The 22,200-nt window shown below is 44.8% G+C and overlaps 1 protein-coding gene across 1 annotated transcript in view; it reads right to left on the reverse strand.

Annotated features, from left to right (window-relative positions):
- Positions 1-8,737: 8,737 nt before the first annotated feature.
- SLC7A5 (solute carrier family 7 member 5) overlaps positions 8,738-22,200 on the reverse strand; it is a 46,493-nt gene continuing 33,030 nt past the window's right edge. The window contains exons 5-10 of the mRNA XM_019536004.1: positions 21,834-21,957; positions 20,723-20,826; positions 20,385-20,481; positions 18,930-19,079; positions 17,488-17,665; positions 8,738-15,612 (exon numbers count right to left, since the gene is read on the reverse strand). Of these exons, the coding sequence (XP_019391549.1) occupies positions 15,557-15,612; positions 17,488-17,665; positions 18,930-19,079; positions 20,385-20,481; positions 20,723-20,826; positions 21,834-21,957 (709 nt within the window). The 3' untranslated portion in view covers positions 8,738-15,556. The remainder of the gene's footprint in view (positions 15,613-17,487; positions 17,666-18,929; positions 19,080-20,384; positions 20,482-20,722; positions 20,827-21,833; positions 21,958-22,200) is intronic.

The raw sequence follows: 22,200 nt of genomic DNA on the forward strand, positions 1-22,200 counted from the left end.
CTGAACAGGTAGAGACATGAGAGGAGAGAAGCCATCTGCAGGATTTAATCCCATCTCTACAACAGTGGAGATTTGAGAGCAGGGAGCCAAGGGTGGGTATAGTTTTAAAACTGCATTGATCAAAGGAACAGGAAGCTCCCGTTTCTAACCCAACACAATCCAAAACAGAACCGTTTTATTCAGATGACTTTATGCACGTATTAAGTATCAAAAAACTATGGCTTAGGGGGAGTGAAAGAGAAGCAGAACCTAAAATACGAGTTTTTAAAGGGGCCTATAATCTAAAACTGTTAAGTCTTTCAAAGAAAACATAGATGACCTGACCTCATACACGGCGCTAGACAAAGTAAAACAAAGGTAGGCTCCCTGAACCTAAGTTTCCTTCCCTGCAACATTTTGCTCCCCTTTGAGAATTTAGCAGCTGCTGCAGACAGCTTCTTAGCTTGGTTGAGACAGCAGGGCCAGTGGCAGCGCAGGTCATCACGAAGGGGATGGGAAAATGAATACGGCTCATTTAATCCTAGGTCCATCTGCAGCTGTACTTTTGAAAAGCCCAAAAGGGGAAAAATGGAGAGTCCCCATTTCTAGAGGTACACGTGTCAAGTCAATTCGAGATCGACATATTTAGGACCCACCAACAACATACCAAAATTAGTGGCTGCTTTTGAAAATGTAGGCTTTTGAAAACCATCTCAGATGGTTGGCAGCTCTTATTGTCACAATGGTGAGGGTCCCCACTGACTTCAGATTGGACCCTAGTTTTCCCATCTGTAAAATGGAATTAATAATGCTGCCTTACTTTTGAGAGATGTCATGAAACCTTTTTTGGGGAGTTTTTTCCACTGAGCACAATAAGGTTTAAATCAAATTCTGAGGGCTTGTCTAGACAGAGAAGTTGACATCAAAAGATATTTGGAAATCATTTCCCCATATGGACACCATCATTCTGCATGAAGTTTGCCTTTTTCCAATTTAGCTCAGAGAGAGTCATTTCAGAATAATAGCTATAGTGCTTGAAATTCACTCTTACCTTATTGCAGAATAACTTACCTATATCGATAAGCCTTTATCTGGGTGGAAATGAGGATCTCTGACGTACAATTACACTGGTTTAAGTGAGAGGAGGTTCAGGTCCACTATTGATTATTATGCCTTCAAATCATGACAGACCTCACGCTGAAGGCCATGAAAGAGAGAGGACATGGCCTCCACATCATATTAGTGCCTGGCCCCTTAGAAGAAAAAAATCAATAAGGTGAGAGCGCAAAAGGAAAGGGCATAATCATTGCACTTGTTGTCATGAAAGGAGATTTGCATCCTAACAAATCAGTTTGCTGCTGCTTTAGCCATGGATCGGGGCAGTTTGGGGTGAATTGTCCTATTATAGCAAATCCAAATGGATTTCACAATGCTTCTAATTTTCAGGAGCTCGCTGTCAACGCAGCATGTTGACTGAGCTGTGCGGCGGCCTTTTCCAACCAGCTAACGACAGCTATTACTGGGCAAATACCCACATCTCTCCAAATCTCACAACTGGCACTACCCCTCTTGCAGCTGGTCATGCATGCTGATCTTCCTTTTCCATCTTTGCCGTAGCCTGTCCTGCCAAGGCCTTTCTTTCACATGTGCATTTGCGAGCAGACTTTGCTGTAATAGGGAGCAGAGCTCTTCTATTCGCGGCTGCAAGTGTAACATCATCGCCTTCAACTTAGATAGTAGCTCAACTGTATAAAGGCTGCATGTCCTGGCTCCCACACAGTACATTGCTTTGGAGTCAGGCAGTTTGCAGCAGTTTCCCCATTTGCTCAGCACCTGGCCAAGCCATGCTGAACCCTCAGCATTGATTTATCTCTTTTTCCAAACGGACATCTTATTGCAGCATAGTTAAAGATGCCCCATCCGTGTTTCTTGTCACAACGACAAGCCTCCCAATAGCTTAAAATGCTCGTCCCTGTAGAACTCTTGGTTCCAAAATGATACCTTTTATTAGACCAACTGGAAAATGGCAAGAAAATTGTCCTTTTCTGAAAGCTTTCGTGATCAAAGTCCCTTCTTCAGGTTCAGGGAAAAGCGTAGATGGTACAAGATGGGGAAAAGTCCCCATAGGTAGGAAATAAACTTCATTTTTGCACAGAGGGAGCTGAAGATGGAAGTCTGTCTCATGAGTGTCTTGGCTACCAAGTACACCCCTGAAACATGGAAGATACCGTCCCTGATTTATTAGCTTGCACAAACCAAAGCCTAGGAGGAAGGTGTTATCAGCCGAGCTTCAGGGCAAGGACCACATACCGTGCCATCAGGCAGCAATTATGCAATTTGATCACGCTAGGTTAGTACACAGAGAAAACCTGGTCATAAATGCCCTCCAATGAACATTGACACCTGGAGTCTGGACTGCTAGACTGACTGAAGTCTGCCATGAAACAGACCAGAAACTTAGTCCAGGTTTGACTCCATTTCCCAATATATAAGCTTCTGGGGGTTTTATAGGCATTTTGTTTCTTATTTTGCCATGGCATGTAGAGTAAAGAGCACTTTCAGTTTTATTAACTTATTAAAAGCAATACTGTAGGCTATTTAGAGACAACCGCCTCTCGTTACTTAAGACATTCGCAGTATATGTGAATTCTTTTCAGAAGACTCATCAAGCCGAACTTAATTTAGTGTGATTAATGTTTTTTTTTTAATCGTGCAATGGATCTAGTGCAAAGCACGGTCAAATCCAAATATATAAAAGCAACTTCTGCAATTTCACAGGTGAAGTTCAAAATTGCAAGAGCCCTCGTTCCTCTCCGCATACCTCCTCAGACTTCCTCTCCTTGAGGAGTGCACCCGAGCCCCTGGATCTCCTTTTCTTATCTGGAGGTTTTAGTAGAGTCGTTGATTTGTTTTTTGAACATGGTCTATCTGGGTTCTTTAAGACCGTGTTTCTGTTCGTCTTCGCAACCCTGTTGGAAAGGACATGACAACTGTCACCCTTTTTGCAGAGAGGGGCTCAGGAGTTTGTCCAGGCTCACATGGGAAGTCCATAGCAAAATACAGACTGAAATCAAGTGTGCCTGAGTCCTAGGCTGGCGTCTTCCCATTAGACTGCCCTGCCTCTTTGCTAGGGGCAGAGGTGCAAGGACCATGAATTGGTAACACCTGTCCTGTAGTGTAGTGTAACACCACTACCCACCCACGGGATCCCCATAATCTTCCACCTTAATCATGCAATATTGGGTTTTTTGTATGCGTGGGGCCTTTAATCCCACCTGTGCTTCCACAGCTGAGCTGCTCTCCCTCTGGTCCCTCCTCAGCTGAGGCAAATGATAGTGGCCAGCTGGGGCGACTACTTGCTAGGAAGGGCAATATAATTCATATGGAGGAGCACAGAGACCCAGGTGGGGGCCATTGCCCCGATTGCCTGCTTTGAGGTGCACATGGACAGTCCCACTCCACTGCCATCTGCCCGGGGAAAATAAGGAGGGATGTGTAGGGTCTGTGTCCAGACACCCAGCCTCCCTCTGCTCTGCACGAGGAGCGCTCGGTGCCTCACACCCAGACGGCGCAGGGTGCTGCCTACGTTGGCTAGCAGCAGATGCCAAGGAGAAGGATGTGGAGTGGCATTTCAAAGTCTAGCAAATGCTATTGGTTAAAACTTAGATCCTTTGGGGATTTGAACTGCTTCTAATGCCAGGCAGAGGTGCTAAAGATCAAAAGTTTGAGCTCAGTCACCTCAAGGAGCAAAGCCTGAAATATGTTTGTGAATCTAGCTTTCTGGTGCCCTTTTTGTTAGCCACTTCAGCATTTCCCAACCCCAAAAGGAGGGAGGAGAAGCAGCTGGAGGCCACTTTTCCAGTTCTACCTCTTCTGCTGCCTCTGGCTGGATTCCCAAACTAGTTTACCTGTCAGAAGTGGTCTTCTCTATCCCTGCCTGGTCCCCATTAAAGGAAGTGGGAAGCAAAGCTGATTTAGTAATACCAGTCACTGAGCCAACAATATGGCTCAGAAAAATGTTAGACAAGGTCTTGGGCACCAAATGGGAACAGCTGTCGGGCACGGGTCTGGGAAAGCAGCAGATACAGCGAGGGTGGCCATCTGAGAGGACAGTCCACTCGTCCTCTACTGATAGGAAACCCGGCGCCGTTATGTCCTCTATTTGTCTCTCAAAGCCAAGTAGAGGGTTTTGTATCAATAGAGGACAACCGGATTGTCTTCTGTGATGGCCACCCTAGATACAGCCCAGGATGAATAGGGAATAAAACAACTCCATCGTGCAAATAAAAATAAAGAAAATTATTTGGAAATTGGGATCCAACATACAAATAAAAATAGTCACTTCTACGTGGAAATTGGGAGCCCTAATGAAGGCCCAGCTCTTCAGTGGGAGGCATGGAGAAGGAGACAGCCCTGCTTGGGTCATTTGGGTGCCTGCTAACTCCGAACATCTCACAAGAAATGTCGTTACAAACCCCACCAAAAAACACAGCCTGGAGACATCAGTTTTCCTCAGAAAAAGCTTTCCAGCAGGGAGGGCCAATTAAACCGCGTGCAATGCCTTCCTTTAGGGTCAAGGCTGGGAACCTGGGAGGCATTTCCTTGCCACTAGGGATTAACAGGGCTGCTCCGGCTCCAGGCAGCGAACCGGCTGAGATACCAAACATAGGAGTTGCAAGGAACATAGATAGCATGATGATTTCTATTGCAATAGCCTCACAGGCTTCAACCAAATAAGGGGCTTATTGTGCTAAGGAATTAAAAATATTCAGAAGGAGCTCAGCCTCTGAAGATACAGATACGCGCTTTCCAATGTAAATCTTGAACGCAGTCTCAACCCATTGCGTTGCGTCCTGTGCTCTGTGGCAAAGGAGAGCTGCTGTGCTTCCTCTGCTTTGAGGCAGACCTTTAAACATGTGAAAGCTGCTATCATGTTCTCCTTTACTCTCATTTTCTGGAGGCTAGATATATCTAGGTCTCCCAAACTTGCCTTGTATGGCTTGTATTCCAACCCTTTTATTATTCCAAGTCATTAAGGCAAATGTTAAACAACACACGGGACGGCTTGAAAACTTCTGGGCCGTTCTGACCCTGGTCAATTTAAACCGAGTCTTTGCTTGTAATTGCTTCATTGGTTGAATAACCGGATGATAATGCAGTGAGGTGCCTAACTGAAAAGTTGGTGTACAGTAACTATTTTAAGGAGCATCCCTTCCAGCAACTTTCAATGGGCCTTGCGCTCCTAGGACTTGGGCACTTTGAAATCTCAGCTCCAGCATATGACAAATGCTTGGGCAGGCATGGATATCTAGCACCTTAGAAAGGACAAATGAAAACCTGCAAGTTATCTTAGGAAAGACAGAACTGCAGGCTCCGATTAGTTTACATGGCTGAAGACTATTAAGGCTTCAAAAGGGATGCAGCCAATTTCTTAAGCAAGAGTGGACTGCAACAAGGCTCTTAGTGCAAAACAGGAGCTGTTTTCTTTTAAATGAGTCTTATACTCCCACTTAGTTTCCCAGATTTCCTAATAACTTATGCAATGCATCCCCTCGCATTGTTTCTAGTGCTCACGCTCACCAACTAGCCTCATAATACCAACATGGCCATCCATTCAAATGCCTGCAGGGCAAATAACAACTATAACAATGCTTGGAATAACTGATGGGTAATTGCATTGTGTGGAGTTGACTTTTGACTGATCCAAATCCAGGAAAAAGTTCCTGCAGTGCGTATTTGAACAAGACTTCAAGGCAACAATTCCTTTTTTTTTTTTTTATTCAAGCAAGATCAAAAAGTGAATCCAATTTACTTCAGGAACCATTTACTGATGGAATGCGGTTCATTGGGAAGCAAGGCTCCTTGCAAAGTAGTCTGCTACTAAAAAGTAGTTAAAAATGATGAAAGAACAGATAAACTTCTCTCCCCACTTTTCTAGTCTCAGAAACTTCACAAGGGGAAGCTGGTACATCCGCCCAGGCTGCATGACTTTGGATTTTGTTGGGCAATTTAAAAGCAGGAAGGTTTCAAAGGAACACAGACACTGCATTGTCCTATCGTGTGGTTCCCTTGCAGATCTCAACATGAGATGGGAAAACAAAGCGCTGAGAGGTGGACTGATTTCCCTAAGGGCATCCAGCAAACTGGCAGCAGAAGGAGGCGCACAGCCCTGGTCTCCCAAATCCTAGCTCGGTACTATTACGCGGCATTGCATCCCACCAAGGCTCTGCCTGTATCAGTTCCTTCCAGTGCAGAAGGGACTCGGTGTACCACTTTTCTATATATCACCACTCTCCATGTTCAAAATGTCTGTATTACATGATAGCTGGAAAAATGTGCATGGAAATCATCCATCTGTAGCCTGCTTACTGCAAAAGTATTGAAATATGTTCTTCTAAATGTGTCTGCTTCCACTATGGGAAGTATAATGTCAATAGATTTGCCTATAGTAAAGAGACCACGGTGTTGATCTATTCTTAATTGGCAAGCCAGCCCAGAGACACACACACCTTGAGCTATTTATTTTGCCCTTACTTTGATAGATTGCCTTTTCTCTCCCACTTAATTATTCAGTTATATACTATCTTTATGTGAGAAGGACCACTTTGGCTTAAACAGTAGGATAACTAGCTGGGCTATGATCCAGCTCTCCAAACTAGCACTATCATTCATAGTTCTTGCCTATGGCAGATGAAGAGAAAGAGTAGTTTGAAGGTGACGTGCAGAAGGAAAAATAACCTTGTGCTCTGTACTCTGGCATTTATTGCTTTTTTCCTATTCACTTGTTTTCCCGAACGAACGTTTAGGTCTGGTCAACCCTGAGATGAAGTCTGGGTTATGTGCAGATGCCCAATTTTGAGAAGGGATTTCTCTAGGACAACCTAAAACCATGGGTTTTGTTTTTGCTTAAACCTAGTCACCATCAATGCCTAACGAACATCTGATTACAAAGTTGTTTTTGCTAAAGAGCCCTGAATCCCACTTCTTTGATCAAGAGCTAACAACTCACATCATCGGAGACTGCCGAGAAACTCTCAGGGAAGGCTGGATGGTGAAGCACACCTTTCCACCATGCTGGTTTTAAGCTCTGGACAGGAACCAGCCTTCTTTCATGTCTCTCTCACACTGCAGATGGGTGGACTGAGGAGATGAACTACTTTTTTACACATTGTTCAGTCTAGTTTTAAGTGCAACTGCCATTGCTTCCTTTGAGATTATTCCACAGCCCGATGCATCTTGCTGCCAGAAGCTTGTCAGCCTCACTGATCCCTTTATTACATTTCACAATGCCCATATTTCATTATCCCCTTTTTAATGTATTTAACTGAAAAGATCCCTTAACTAATTCCATTCATTATTGGGAATTGTTCTCCTTTGTCCTGCTGTAGTAAATTCCCTTCTCTCATTATTGTTCACACCCAGCAAATATTTGGAGGCAGCTGCCATGCCTTGCTTTATTGGTCTCTTAGCCTAATGATGTGTTTTTTGCATTTTTGATCTTATGTAACTTCAAACAACTGCTTTTATTGCTTTACTTGGAGCTTCTCTCCTGTTTGCAGGAGCATTTATATTTCAAGGAGAGTCTGTCTGACCAGAAGCACCTATTGCATCTGCTTATACTACCCGGACACATGGCAAGTGTGTCGGTGCTGCCACTGGGTTCCTTTAGCATATTGTAATCTCCGGTTTGACGGCTGGGCCCTGGTCTCTTTCAGCATTACTGCTTCCCACGTTTCTCCAGCCCATGGACAACTCCAGTCCCAACTCTCACCGCAAAAAGCAAAGAACAGTAGTTGGGTTAGGATCCCCAAGTTCTAGTCCTAGCTCTAGTGCAAACATTAGCAATTTATTCAGTGTCAGACCGTTTTTCAATTTCCTTAATCTCCCCATCCGTAAAATAGGGAAAAATAATATGTAGTTAACCAGGGTGTTTTTTAGACAATATAGATTCATAGATTATTATTATTAGGAGCTGGAAGGGACCTTGCAGATCATCGGGTCCAGCCTTATGTCCATGAAATGCTTTTAGATTCCCAGAATAGAGATGGGGATATCGAAGTGCAAGTTCCCATTGCTATTTTATAGTGTACACATATACACACCCACACCTGCTTACAAGAGGAACCCTTGAAAATGCAGTTTGTAGGCCCATGTATGCTGATGTCATGGGCTGGATGTTATACAAAAAGGACAAAGTAGACAACCCTTTGCAAAATAAAAGCTTTCAAGGCAAACACAAGCAATAGCAGTTATAATTGAGATTTCTTTGTTAAAAAAAAAAAAAAGAAAAGAAAAGAAAGAAAGCAACCCTCAAAACATTTAAAATGTAACAGATTTCCTAAAGTATAGACAATAAAAGAATTTAGAAATGATAGAGAAAAATAATACATTGCATCAGACACATCATTTTACAAGGCAATTTGATTAAGTCACTACTGGCGCATCAAAACAGCACGCTAGATCAGTCTTGGAATAGCGGTTGACAGGAATGCAAACATTGTGAATAGACAGCACTTACTGTAGAAATATTAAGACTAAAGATATTTACCCCTTAAAATAAATAGAAAGTCATCTAAAGCAACATTTAAATTAGTAAAATATTTTTTGTTTTAAAAAAGCACTCAGATATAACAAAATCTAAATTAGATCTAGATTTTCTTCTCTGTGTTAAGATAATAAAAAAAAAAATCTGTTAACTTTAGAAGAAAGTTGTCTCTGAAAACTCAGATTTATTCACAAGATGTGAATTTCACCCAGGTTTTTTTTTTTCTTTTCAGTGGACTAGCCTGAGGTGTGGTCACTGCTTATAACCACCTATTTCAAGGTTTAAAATGGGACGTAGGCCTCACGCTGTCCTCCTTAACAAACAAGGGTGACCTTCTCCATGTAGGTGACACTCAGCCCCGGGCAGGAGACCCATTCAAATGTTCCAGCATTGCTCGGGCCCTTAACGAAGGGGCTAGCTGCCAGTCCTTTGTGCTGGAGTGCCTGTCACCTATAGGAAATTATTTAGCAATAGGTATAAAGTCTCTTTAAGCCTTTCTAAAATTAATTCAATATTTAAAAAAAATATTTTTATTAGCATTAGAACTGGAGGAAGTGACATCTGTTCGTGTTCTCGGAACGACAGGGCTAAACAGAGCGCTATTTCACGAACCCAAGGGGCTATTTCCAGTTTCTATTTCCAGCTGTCGAGAACAATGGTTTGGCTCTCTTGGCTTTAGCAGCATTGGGAGCTCTAATAGATGCACCTTTTTAAGCAGCAACTTCTCATTTTTCTAGCCTTGCAATTCCAGGTCCACTGCAAACCTGACTTTTCCAACTGAATTTCTATCAGCCTTGTGACCCCCCCCTCCCCCCGGTTCGGACACTCCTGAGCACAGCCATCATCATCTATTTCTGTTCAAAGCAGGCCTAAGTGTCATCTTGCTTAGAGCCCCAGCAGCACATACTGACCCGCGTGCCGCCAATGCCACTTGTTCCAGTGCAAAGAAAAGCGAGACACTTCAAATGTGGGCAGAGTCAAGATGGGGCTGAACATGAACACCTATGATGGCCATAAAAAGCGTGCAAAAAATTGAGAGCTGCTAAACATCTTTCATTCATTCTGTGTCCAGAATGTCAGCAGTGTTAACGAGCACAAGGCGTTTAGTGGAGCCCCCAATGGGCATGCATGCTCTGCAGCTCTCCCGGGGGAGGGAGACGCTGTGATCTGCTCGAGGGCACAGAGGATTGAAGTTGCGGGGCAGGGAATGGCACCTGGGCCTCTTGCAGGTTTCTCCACCGAACTTTTATCCCTGATGTCTTTTCCAGTGGGCCCCCCCATGCAACTGCTATTGCTCTCATGCAGGCAAAATAAAATCCCCATTAGGACAAAGTCACCACTGCTGCGAGCAAATGCATAATTCCTCGGGGAATATCACCCACGTGAGCTCGGGGGTTTAATACCTTTGTGCTAAGGCTCCGTCGTTCCCACAGCAGGATGCCACTTCCTGCAGCCGGATAAAGCCGCTCTCCGGGCTTTCGGCATGAAGACAAGGCTGCAATTCTCCGTGAAGGGCCGTGCTGATGTCAGAAGCTTCCCACGCTTCAGCATGCCAACATCAGCCCAAGTCCCACAGGGAATGAAAGCCATCTCACGTCTGACCTGCCCTCAGTTAAGCTCTACTATATGACTCAAATGTTACCATTGCTTCAATGCTGTTTGGTTGTTCTTTTCATTAAAATTCTGAATGGCATAATAGTCCTTTAGCCTTCCCTTTGATGTCACTGAAAGGAGTTACACAACCCTTTTCTGTAAGTGCTAGAGTGTCCCCCAATACAGTGAGGGCACTTTGTGAGTACTAATAGTTCAGGATCTTTACCACAAAACACTGCAGCATTTCTTTACATAAGGGATGCTTTCACAGACAAAAGGGAAAAAGATCTCCCAGCCAAACCCATATCGGGATGCAAACCCCTGCCATACGAAGACCAGCGTAACCGTGCATTTCCGTGCGATCAGACCATCACCATCTCCTCTCAAATCCTGCCAGAGGCCAGGTCGTGTAATAACAAGTGGAGCGTCTGCTTAATAACCATAGCCTTCATTAACTCCAGGGCGTGGTTATGTCACCAGCCAGCATTTGGGTGAAATAGAAACCATCTGTGGAGTTGCAGCTATTCTCCCACCTCAGCCCATCAGGGCAAGCCAAGAACAACCGAGCAATGCAATTTGGGACAAATCAGATCATCTTTTAAATTTTCCTCACTAGCAACAGTGTTCCTCTAGATTCGCTTCTGCATTGGGTGCCACTAAATAGAAAAACCTGCTCCCCGGAAAACATGATCCGCGATGCAAAATGCTGCAAACACGACAGGGAACTCAGCAACTAATCAGGATGACTTCAAAATAAAAAAAATAAACCCAACCAAAAACCCCACCACCCATTGTACTTCACTGCCCTACAGAATTGCCAGTGAACTTGCTTCAAGCCTCACATGATTTTGCCATAACAGGTTGTGGCAGAACGTAGTCGGGATGGAGAAGGTCGCCTTCTCCTCTCACTTCGGTGAGCTTTTCAGGTCCGAGAGAAAAGTCACTCTATAAAGCACGATGAACTATGCCCACCCAATCAAGAGCACTTATTTATTTTGACCCCTTGTGTATCACTATGCATTTCCCAGCGTATTCAAGGAAAATTATTTTCTTCCCATGAATACTTAAAGAAATCCCTACTTGCATCAGAGAATATTGATGGTGCATTTAGTAGTTACCAATGGGACTACTTAAATTCATGACCACTTATAAAAAAAAACATATCTATACGCTATTGTACTTGACAGCCATGGTCCCGTCCGTGCTACGAATCCTGGAGAAAGCTGTCACCCTGGAAATCACAACTGCAGGCTTCTAGATGGGTTTACAAACGATGGCGCTCATCAGGAGAAATGACTATATGGCAACATCAAAGAGCAGTCAGTATTTTACAAGGAACAGCGGTTTTATTTATACATGTGTGGGGGCGCAGGGAAGAGAAGATGAGCAGACCTTTGGCTCATCTCGAGCATAAATCAGGATGACTGATTGTGGAAAACACCCACCCGGTTCTGGGAAAGATGTTGGCACCGACCCACCTTCAGGAACTTGTGCCCCCACACCAATGACACATCTCACCTCGTGTTTCATCAGCAAAGCAGCAAAGACCTTTCACTTGGATATCACTCTCTTCACACTGAGCCTCAGTTTAACAGACTCAGCCTGGGGCTATATTAGCTCACGCTCGTGCCTTTGGCTGATAGTCATGAACCTTAGCATTGAGCAACAGATGCTACTCAGGGCCTCAATACCTGTAATAGCAAGTTCATCTCTTTGCAGACATTGCTTTAAGTTTTTCCCCCCACTTCCCCAATGAAGCTCATTCAACTCCACCCCTCCACCCATTCCCTCCCCCCCAAGAAATATGTCTGGGCTGCTCGCCCCTGGGTGACAGGAACCGCCTGACATGCCCATCAGAGACAGTAAATCAGGACCCTGAAAGACAAGCTGCATTTTGAAGGTGCTACAGCTTACGAGATCTTCACCTGGGCTCACCAAATTCACCATCTGCATGGTCCTGTGGTGAGAAGTTTTATCCTATGACAGAATCGTTGCCATGGAAACAAAGGTGATATCACAGCAGGGGGCTATGGTTTCATCACAGGACCAGACAGACAGATACAAGACGGACATCTTTAGCAGCTGGTAGAACTAATGAAGAGAAGTTATTAAGAAATGGCAAGCCAGGTCAATGTTTTAACTAAGATTATTTTTGTTGAGGTACTATTCAGTGTGCATTCCCATTTTTATATAGATTTTAAAGGCTAAACAAGAGACAATTAATTTTTTCCTCTATTCTTGACCCATGTAAACAAAACATCCCCCAAACTTTGTCTGGATCCACATCTGTTGGGACCAGCTATCCATTTAGTGTAGCTTGGAACGGGCGAGGGAGGAAAATCCCGTTTCCCCCTCCATGCCTCCTCCCATCCCAGCTATTTCTGCAGTAGTCTACACAACACTCAGAGCTAAAAACAGCCAGAAGCTATCAAGGAATTAAAACCAGGTCCCATATACGACTGGCCCTGAGAACATCAAAAAGAAAATGCAGCACTACAGGAAGGCGTCCAACGGACCAAGGGGTCTCATATCCACAGGATAAGCACAGCCTGTTGATGGCAGGGCAAGCTTCTCCTTGCTACCTAGCCAAAGTGGCTCAACCTGGACTTGGGAAGGATTCATACTTTGGAGGAAAGGCACAGGCCATGGGATTATCTGTGTACATGCCTGTCCACTAAAAATGGATCTAAGGACCACCACCTCGATGCACATAGGTCCTAAGACAGCCATGGGATGGCTACAACTTTGGGTATGCCTACACCATGCAAGGCAGCACTCTTCCTGCTCCACATTGTGTAGCATCAGCACACCGCCTGGTTCACCAGTGACCCAGGCTAGATGGAAAATAGGGTGCCCTGGAAGTGAGAGGTTAACATGAAAAAGGTGCCATCCACTCCGCAAAATATTTTCTAAGAATAAAGCTTTCGGGTTTTCTTCTTAATGACAATGACAGAGCTGCACATTTTAACTTCTTGGTTTTACTACAACTATTGGCTATTTTCTCCCACCACAGCTGCCAGTGGTGTTCGCTGCTGTTTGGAATTGCTACCAACTCCCCCTTTTAAATTGCTTCACAAAAGGCCAGTGCATCCTCTGCCTGCTTATTGCTTCTCCTTCCAAAAATCCCCTGTGCTGGCAAAACAACTCAATATAAAACAGACAGCCACTAACTCTACAGGGTCGCTACTTCAAAGCATCTCGGTTTACAAAAAAAAAAAAAAAAAGCCAACAAAACAATACTGCAGGGCAAAAGTTGAATTACCCTTTTTCCTAGTGTAGGGAGTGGCAGGACGAAAGCATAAAGGAGATTCCTGTAAGCAATGGCGTAGCTCTCTTTGTAAGGAAAATATGTTTTGGTTTCAAAGAGAACATCGCCTCGAACACAGAGCGTTTGGATGATTGTACTTAAGTACGGAAACCCTGTAGTCTGCTAAGACAGACAGATTTTTGGCTAAGTAAGCGATATGTTTCCTAAGAGAATGGACCCTGACTACATGCACACAGCAGGTTGCATTGCCCTCTATGGAGGCATGAGACTATGTTGAAGATGGACTGGAATGGAAGTGCCAGCTCCCTGGAGTCACCCAAAAAAGCATCCAGGTATTCACATGCAGATCCTAGTTGGGAACCAGCTAAGTGTCATTAGAAGGGATCCAACACCATCTGTGTTGAGTCTGGTGTTGCAGTGTTACAGGAAGGAGGAGCACTTTTCCAGCCTGCTGCTTCTACGAATGGTGAAGAAAAAGTAACATTCACCAGACGTACGACAAATGGGTAACAAGGGACTTCAGCCATGTGGAGACCCTTGTGTTTCCCTCTGCACCAGACCTACTCATTGCCATGTCCACCACATGGTCATCAAAAAGATCCAAAGTGAATGTTGCCTTAATTTAAAAAACCCATCACATGATCCATACAGGGACACACAATCCTCGGCAGTGGCAGGGGGTGAGCTGTGAGCACCCGTTTTAAGCATTCCCTTTATGAATGGTTTCAGATCAAACATCAGTTACGATGAATGCTAAACAGGGACACTTGAAAGGACGGCACTGAGCCTGACTGCAGACAGACTTCAGAAAAATGCACCCTTCCCATGACTCAGGCTTCTGATCATTTTTCAGTAAGCCTTTGGGATTTCTCAGCTTTATTGCATGGAGCCCCATCCTCAGGACCCACCTTGTTTCCTAATACTAATTTTACAGGGGTAAATGACAGGAGTCCAAAATAAAATGTATCCACAGGCAACAATAGGACTAGTGCAACTACAAAAGTGGCCTAGAATACTGGCCCAATAATAGAGAGAGGGGTAAGATTAAAGGGCAGAAAACCAGGCAACTGAGCATGATCCAGCAATCTCAGCATTAGAATGAAAATCAATACACACGTGCACATACCCTGTCCTCTCCATGATGCTAATTCTGCTCTGCCTAGCCTTTTGCAAATTGCTGCCCAAAGGCCTTTTCTGGCAGACTCCAAAGTGTCCAAGAGAATATATTTTTGTGAGTGTGAGCGGATGCCAAAACAGCTAAAGCCCGTTGAATGATCTTTGCTTTGCAAACATCTCTATAAAGAGATGGTCCATAAAGAGCACCAGCACCTGGAGTCCTCAAGGAGGGGGGGGGGGGAATGTATGCCCAGTGATTTACAGTTTAATTAATCACTAAAATGAATGTCTAAAAAATAAAATTTCCATCTGAGTTGGGGCAACAGAGAGATGGGGCAGGGACTCGGCTGAAATCAGTGCAGAACCTTGTTTAAAATCAGTGTCACACCTATTTTGGATCATTTGGTTTGTCTGCTGGTGCCTAGGTCTTCCAAGAACGTCGCCTTGGCAGGCAGGTCAGCGCAGCTCGTTGCGGTTCAACAAGCCTGACTTGGAGGACTGTAGCTACGCAGCAGTGTGTAATCCCAGTCCCTTAGGAGGCAGACACATACGGTTGGCAACGTTAGGAATTGTTTCCATTACGTCAGCAGATGCACTCGCAGTATCTGTGACGAAGAAATTAAGCTGCTAATCTTAAATTATAAAAAAACAACAACCCCATAACCCCCAAAAATAAAGATACTAAATAACAGTGAACAGAACTGAAGTCGAGCCCTCAGTCTCACATGCACACGCACACAAACACACACACAAACACAGAATCTGATGAGATTCACTGTTAGTGAATGAGCTGCAGTCTCTGGAGGTGACCGGCAGAAACTCCTCGTCCTGGACTAAAATCGTACCAAGAACTCTTCTCCAACATGCTGCCTGGCCTGGGGGTGGTGATGGGGGAGAAGAAGAGGGGACAGAGCGAGTGGTGGGGCCTCAGGGACACAGCAGCTCTGCCAAGGTGCTCTAGGTTTCATCGAAGAAGCATCAGATGCCTTTTCTTTTGTGTCGTTCTCAAACAGCATTGTGCGTTTTCTCAAGCCGAGAGTCCGTGCTGGCCTTCTTTAAGACTGTTGTGGAACCACTTCCATCAGCTTCTGGCACAGGACTGTTGTGGAAACTGGAAGGGAGGAAACACAGACTGGTTTAGACCCAGGTACTAAATTGTGCGCGTTTCAGCTTGGAAACCTGGTCCCGCGTTTCATATTCTTCACCTCCAAAAGGCGCGTCTTGCCTCTGGAGGACTCTATCCAAATACTATAATATATAGCTTGACAACAAAACAAAGCTCAGTGCCTATACTAGTCTGTGCACATACACACCTTCTATCCACAACAGCTGGAGTATAGTAAACAGAGCAATGCCTCCAGTAACCAGACCAGGTGACATGTATTTTAACTTTTAACCTCATAGCGATGGCAATCATCAGGAAACTACCATGCATGTGTCATCCAGCACATATGGGCATAGCTCAGCCTTAGATTTCTGAACAGTTTGCAGCCAATACTGAGTCAGATAAAAATCACAGGAGCTGGCATACATGTTGTGAGCTGATATTTTTGCTTCCTCTTCTGAAAAAACGTGCTCCTACAGATGCATACATTTAGCTTAAAACGCAGCAGCGCTGGCCTTGTCACCAGTGTCTAGTGTAAGAGTGAATCTGGATGTACAGAGCACGTTTGTGTGCAACCTCGTCACATCAAACCAGGGTGCTGCGGGCACAATGGAGGGGAAGGGACTTAATCAGGAAGCATTTCATTGACAAACCTGCAAAGGGTGGTTTGTAAGCTGAGAGACTTTACTTGCGAGTTACCCTGACAATACTCTGTGTTTCAAAGAGATGTGGACCCCTTGCTACTACACTGAGTCTTTTCATTACCCGAGGCAGTCGCGTGTCAGATCAAATTAACGTGGATTTTAACACACACAGACTAGCAGGGCCAGAATCATCTTAGAAGGATGCAATCAAATTATCTACCACATATTAATACATATATTATATGTTTCTAATTAGACATTTGTAGGATTCTCATCCTGTGTCCGAGAATAATTTCGACTAGAAAGCCAGCAGTGGTGGAACATAGTTAATATGATAATTTGCAAAGCAGTCACTGTATAAATGGCTTTTCCAGGAACTGAGCCTGATATTCAGAATTAAAAAAAAAAGAGCAAGCATATTAAAGTGTTGTGCGCTGTTAAAAGGTTCTATTCTTGCTCAAAAGGTTGGGCGTTTCAGCTTGTCTGCTTTTCCAGGTCAACCCCTTGTATCAGAGCTGGGAGACAGATGGTAGAGCTTAGTTACTTGGACAACACAGCTTGGATGTATAAACAGAGCTTTCTTCAATCAGTTGTTCACAAAGATTATACGGTGCCAAGCTCAGTGCTATCACAGCCCCTCAGAATATGCCATAGTGCATATTTTGCACAGATACCCTAAAAGCAACCCTCACAAGAGAAACCTTCCAGGATGCTTCACTTTTCCTTAAGCTGCTGCCATGCTATAATGGCAAGGAGGGCTTTGCTCCCACTGCCCGTGATGCTTATGACCCATCAGGACTCGTTGTGATCTCTGCCCAGTCAGAAATAGGCTGACTGCACCCAGATTTTTACAGTGTTACTTCATCTCTCTTCCTGCTTTGCCGGCATGCTGTTTTCCTAAGAAAGAGTTTGCACTTCAGCTCTTCCAAAGGATTTCTCTTTCCATACATTTCCTGTTTGCTGGGAGAAAAACCCTTTGTATTTGCTCCGTGATTTGCAATGACAAAGGGTGGCAGATCATTTTGGTCAGCTCGTCTACTGAGCACTCAGCTCGCTCAAACCCACGGCCAGTTGGATTGAGCAACACAAATCCACAAAAGCTAGTACCACAAAATCCTTTGCAATGCAGATTGTGGCCAGCGCCGCTTGCTTCTGCAGGTTCAATAGGAAATAAAATATCACAATGGTTGGAGCAAAAGCCGCAGTAGCATCCTATGTTCTCTGGCTGGATACTCACAGATGCCTTGAAGGATCCACTTGGGTTTGTTTTGCCACCAGACACCAAAGTAGTAAATAGGGAGCCCGCTGAGGATGATGACGAAACCAGTTGCACATTCCACCGGCGTCATCCAGAAGGAGACCACAATGAGGAACAAGCAAGCCAGGATGAAGAAAATGGGCAGTAACACATTAACCTGGGCAAAGAAACCACGAGAAAGGCAGGAAGTTAGTCAAAATTGGTAAGAAACAGAGAGGCCAGTTACTTGCCAGGGCAGTTTATCAAACCAGTTTTTGTGCTAGAAGGAGACCCCACGACAGCTCTTTGCTAAAGACACCGGACTGCCCACGACTTGGAGTGAGAGGCCTGTGAGGTTTCGATTTCTGTCAGGAAGTTTGGCATTTACCTGTTGCTCTTTATCAACCCTGGGGAGTTAAGGAAGGATCCTCCAATCTTAAAAACAGTTAAAAAGGACACAGGAGGACTAAGTGACTTCTCCCAATCCACACAGCAAGTCCTCAGCAGACCCAAGACTTCCAGGCTCTCATTTCCAGGTCATTCCAGGCCAGAGCATCAGATCCATCATCCCAAACATAGCACTGTCACCAGTGCAAACTTAGGCCATTGAGTCAGACTTTTTGGTACTCTTAAACCAGGGGATTCAACTACGTTGCCTTTACCAGGGACGGCACTTCTGACAGCGGTCTGGCTCTTTTGGAGAAGTGATGCCCTGGGAAGGCTGCAGTGTAGGTCCGTACTATTTTTTCCCTTCGGGCTGCATCACTTGTTGCTGGAGCATACTCTCTGGCTCATAATGGGGTGTACAAGTCTTTAAGGAGAGCTTGACATGGACTTGGCCTCCCACCAGAGTGTTTCCAGGGCAGCCAGGGACAAACAGAATAAAGCTCCCTTCGTTATTTCCTAAAATGAGTATATTTAAAGTGAATTCCTTACAGATGCAAAGAATTTGATTGAGAACCACAGAGACTGAAGTCCTCTACTAATAATACCCAGAGCCACTATGGCAGGGTGATATTTCTTATTCAAGGGCCTGCCAACCTCCAATGCTGAAGGTATGTCCGCAACCAAATCAGCCCTTGGGCTCCCTGCCAGTGAGGAAGCCAATTCACATTAGCAGAGAAGTTTTGGGCACAGACACCTGCCTAACAGGTATTTAACCAACAGCAGACAGTCATTTGGCAGAGGTCTCCTGTTCATTTGCATTTAAGCTTTGTCTACTACAGAGTTGCACCCAACTGACTTGTTCAGGTGGCAAAGAGCACCCTGTCCTCTCCTCCCTACACAGGTTCTCTCCCTCTTATTTTTTCATGTAAGAGAGCCTCTCCCCAGAAGCCTTTAATTCCCATCATTTTCTTCACCATTAGACTTGCATCCTGGAAAGCCGGGGCACAGAAGGAATAGCATGGTGTCTGCAAGGCTTCCCGCTCCACCATCCTCACCTTAATGGGCCTCTCCAGCTCTGGCTTTTTATAGCGGAGCCACATCATGCCGATGATTGCCAGAGCCACGCAGAGCCAGTTGAAGAAGCTAAAGAAGTTGATGACGGAGAAGATATCCTTGGAGAAGGCATACATCAGGGTCATAATACACTGCAACCAGAAACAAAAGCCATGAGCCAAAGGACAAGTGGGCAGAGAACAACACACACTGCCAAAGGGTAACTATCCACCCTCCAGAAACAGCAAAGGAAATGCAGGCGAGCTTAGTGGAGGTGCCCGAACTTTTACTAACCTACTCCATGGAATTATTTCAAAATGAAACCTGCTATCCAAGGACATGTTATGGTAACAAGAGACATATCCAGTGCGGCGAGAAGGGAGGGGAGGTGGCAAGGAAAGTGAATCCAAGGTGATGGAAGAGCCAGACGTGGAAGGGACAATGCACAATGATTGCACCCTACAGCTCTGCTAGAGGCACCTCTGTCCTCATCTAAGTCACTGCCTGCTGTTCCTGGCTAAGTCCTTTCCATACAGCTCAACCAAAGCATTTCAATCCTCACACTCAAGCCTATCCACGCCAGTCCCCTTGTACTTCTGTTACACTACTGTAAGTTATTTTGTGCGTCTTAAGCAGCAAGGGTCCTGGGAAGCAGTGATTCCGAAGAGAACCTGAAGTTCACAGTGGACAACCAGCTGCGCAAACTCCCAGTGTGATATTGTAGCCATAAGGGCCAACGCAATCCTTGGATGTATAAACAGAGGCATCTGGCTTAGGAGTAGAGAAGCAATATCACCCTTGTGCTTGGCACTGGTGTGACTACTACTAAAATAACGTGCCAAGTTCTGCTTCCATAATTCAAGGAGGTTGACAAATGGGAGAGTATTCAGAGAAGAACCAGACTGGAAAATATGCCTCACAGGATACATCCAAATTGCAATGGGGGATGTAATAGCTGCAAGCATATGCATGCTTGTTTTAGTTTAGCTAGCTCAGTAAAGACATGTCTGCCCTGATTTTAGCATGGGCTAATAGCCCAAGGAATTCCTGGAGTCCGAGCTCACCACTATTGATATGCAAGTCAGCGAGTTAAAGCTGCAAAGGGTTTGAGCATAAATGCTGCAGTCACACCTCCGATCACGCAGCACAAATACTCACAGATTCCATCTATTTAGTTTAAACAAACAGAGACGAAGGTGGGACTCAATCACGGTCTGTAAGGACATGCACTAGGAACAGAAAACCTGATAGTAAAGGGTTCATCAATCTACCACCCAAAGGTACCAGGCAAAGGTAAGAACCAGTGGCTGGAATCTAGACATATTCACTCAGCCTAGGTAAGAAGCAACTTGACCCATGAAGGCAATCCATCTTGGGAACAATTCACCAAGGGATATATTGGATCCTTGGAATTAATTTGTTATGTGATCAGGTCTAAAAGCCCACACGACACTTACCGTAAAGATGAGAGAAGGCACTGGAGTGAGAAGCCTGGGATGGATCATGGACAGGATGGAGGGCAGGTGGCCCTCCCGGGATCCCACGAAGAACAGCCTGAAGGCAAAAAAGCAGTTACTCTTCCAGCCACCCCCAGAAGCTGTCTGGGATCACTCATTCAAGCCAGGATTACAAACAGGACTTGACAGGCCTGGCTTTTGGGTCCTGGGCAAGACCTTAAAAAATAACCACTCTCGCTCGCCGGACCCTTCCCATTGTGTTCATCTATGGCTGCACTTCCAAGAGCAGCTCCAGACCAAGAGCAAGCACCGGGAAAGGAAACCCGCAAAAAACCTACCGTGAAGAAGTAAAGAGGGATCCGTTGACAGATCCAAAACACGACAAGCCAACGAAGACAGGTATGATCCAGGACATCATACCGAGGTGATAGTTTCCGAAGTCCTAGGAGGAAGCAACAAGAAAGCCATTCTGTCACCTCTGAGCACCTGCAGCTGTCAGCATGGTTTTAAAAATCAGGACTGTACCACTGACTAACTAGGCACAGTTTTCCATATTGCCTTTTCCAAAACTTCAAAGCACTTTGCACACTTGAGTTATGGCCAACAGAGTTTGCATTGCTCAGCATTCCCCCTGTGGGTGCGCATTCGAACAGGGCCAAGCACACCATGCAACTTTTGAAGATCAACAAGATGCAAAATTCTAGAGCAGACAGAAACTGCAGGATTCCACCTGAGCAAATATGGTTCGAGTTGGCACCCCGATTTATGTAGGATCTTAGATGAATGGAAATCACAACCTGACTTGAGTCTAAACCACCGCTGGATGAATCCAGTTCCATGCCAGCATCATTCTCTTGATTTATTTCCAAAGCAATGCAACCTGAACTGGTGCCTGTACTATCCTCAGTACAAACTCAGAGAAGGGAGCCGCTTACTGAACCACAAACACCAATATATATCGGACTGAAGGGTTCCTCTCCAATTGGCCTGGTTGTCCTAAGCTAGTGAGATTACTCAAGGCTGCATTTTCTCCAGGATTTCTCTTGGCACTGTGATTTTAATTACTACAGTAGTACTTACTAGAAAAAAAATGGGAAGAATGAATAAAAAAAGAACTGAGCAAGAATAGCCTGATTTAATATGGGGGTAGCAACCTTTTCCCATGCTCAGTTAAGCTGTTGGCAGCACCTCCGAAAATTCATGAACAACAGTGCCATTTTATTAAACGCTTGCCTTTCCTTTCCTCTATGATGACTCCAACTCAGTACCTTTTGGGAAAACTCTGCCCACCCCCAAAACCTTTCTTTATTGCCTATCAAAAAATCATGTTTTTGCAAGCAGCCATGCTTACAGTGCTGAATGAATCAGGAGATGCAACTAGAGATTACAAGACTGGGTCAGCCAGTGTAGGAAAACAGATGGGTGCATTCTGGATATGCTTTATCTTACCACAGCCACGGCTTCTGATGTCAGCATTTGCTCTGTCGACAGTGTAGTGAAGTAAGCCAAGTTTGTCAATACGTAAACCAGGGTGACTACAGGCAGTGAAATGATGATGGCCAATGGCAGGTTTCTGGGAGGAAAGTGAAAATCATAATGATGGATTAGGATCCAGGGCTCCGTAGTTCAGAAAGAGACGTATTTCAAGGCACAGTGTGTGCTAGGGAAGGAAACTGCTCTTGCAAAGGTCAGCTTTTCTGAACAGATTTTAGACTAGCTTAAAAAGGTGCCACAAATTCTTCTGCTTTTCTTTGCCGAGCACCCAGCTTCCAATCTTGATTTTGCTCTCCATGGAGGAGTAGAAAACATCAAAATA

The sequence above is a fragment of the Crocodylus porosus genome, unplaced genomic scaffold (genome assembly GCF_001723895.1).
Source record: "Crocodylus porosus isolate Cpor-Errol unplaced genomic scaffold, CroPor_comp1, whole genome shotgun sequence".
Lineage (NCBI taxonomy): Eukaryota > Metazoa > Chordata > Crocodylia > Crocodylidae > Crocodylus > Crocodylus porosus.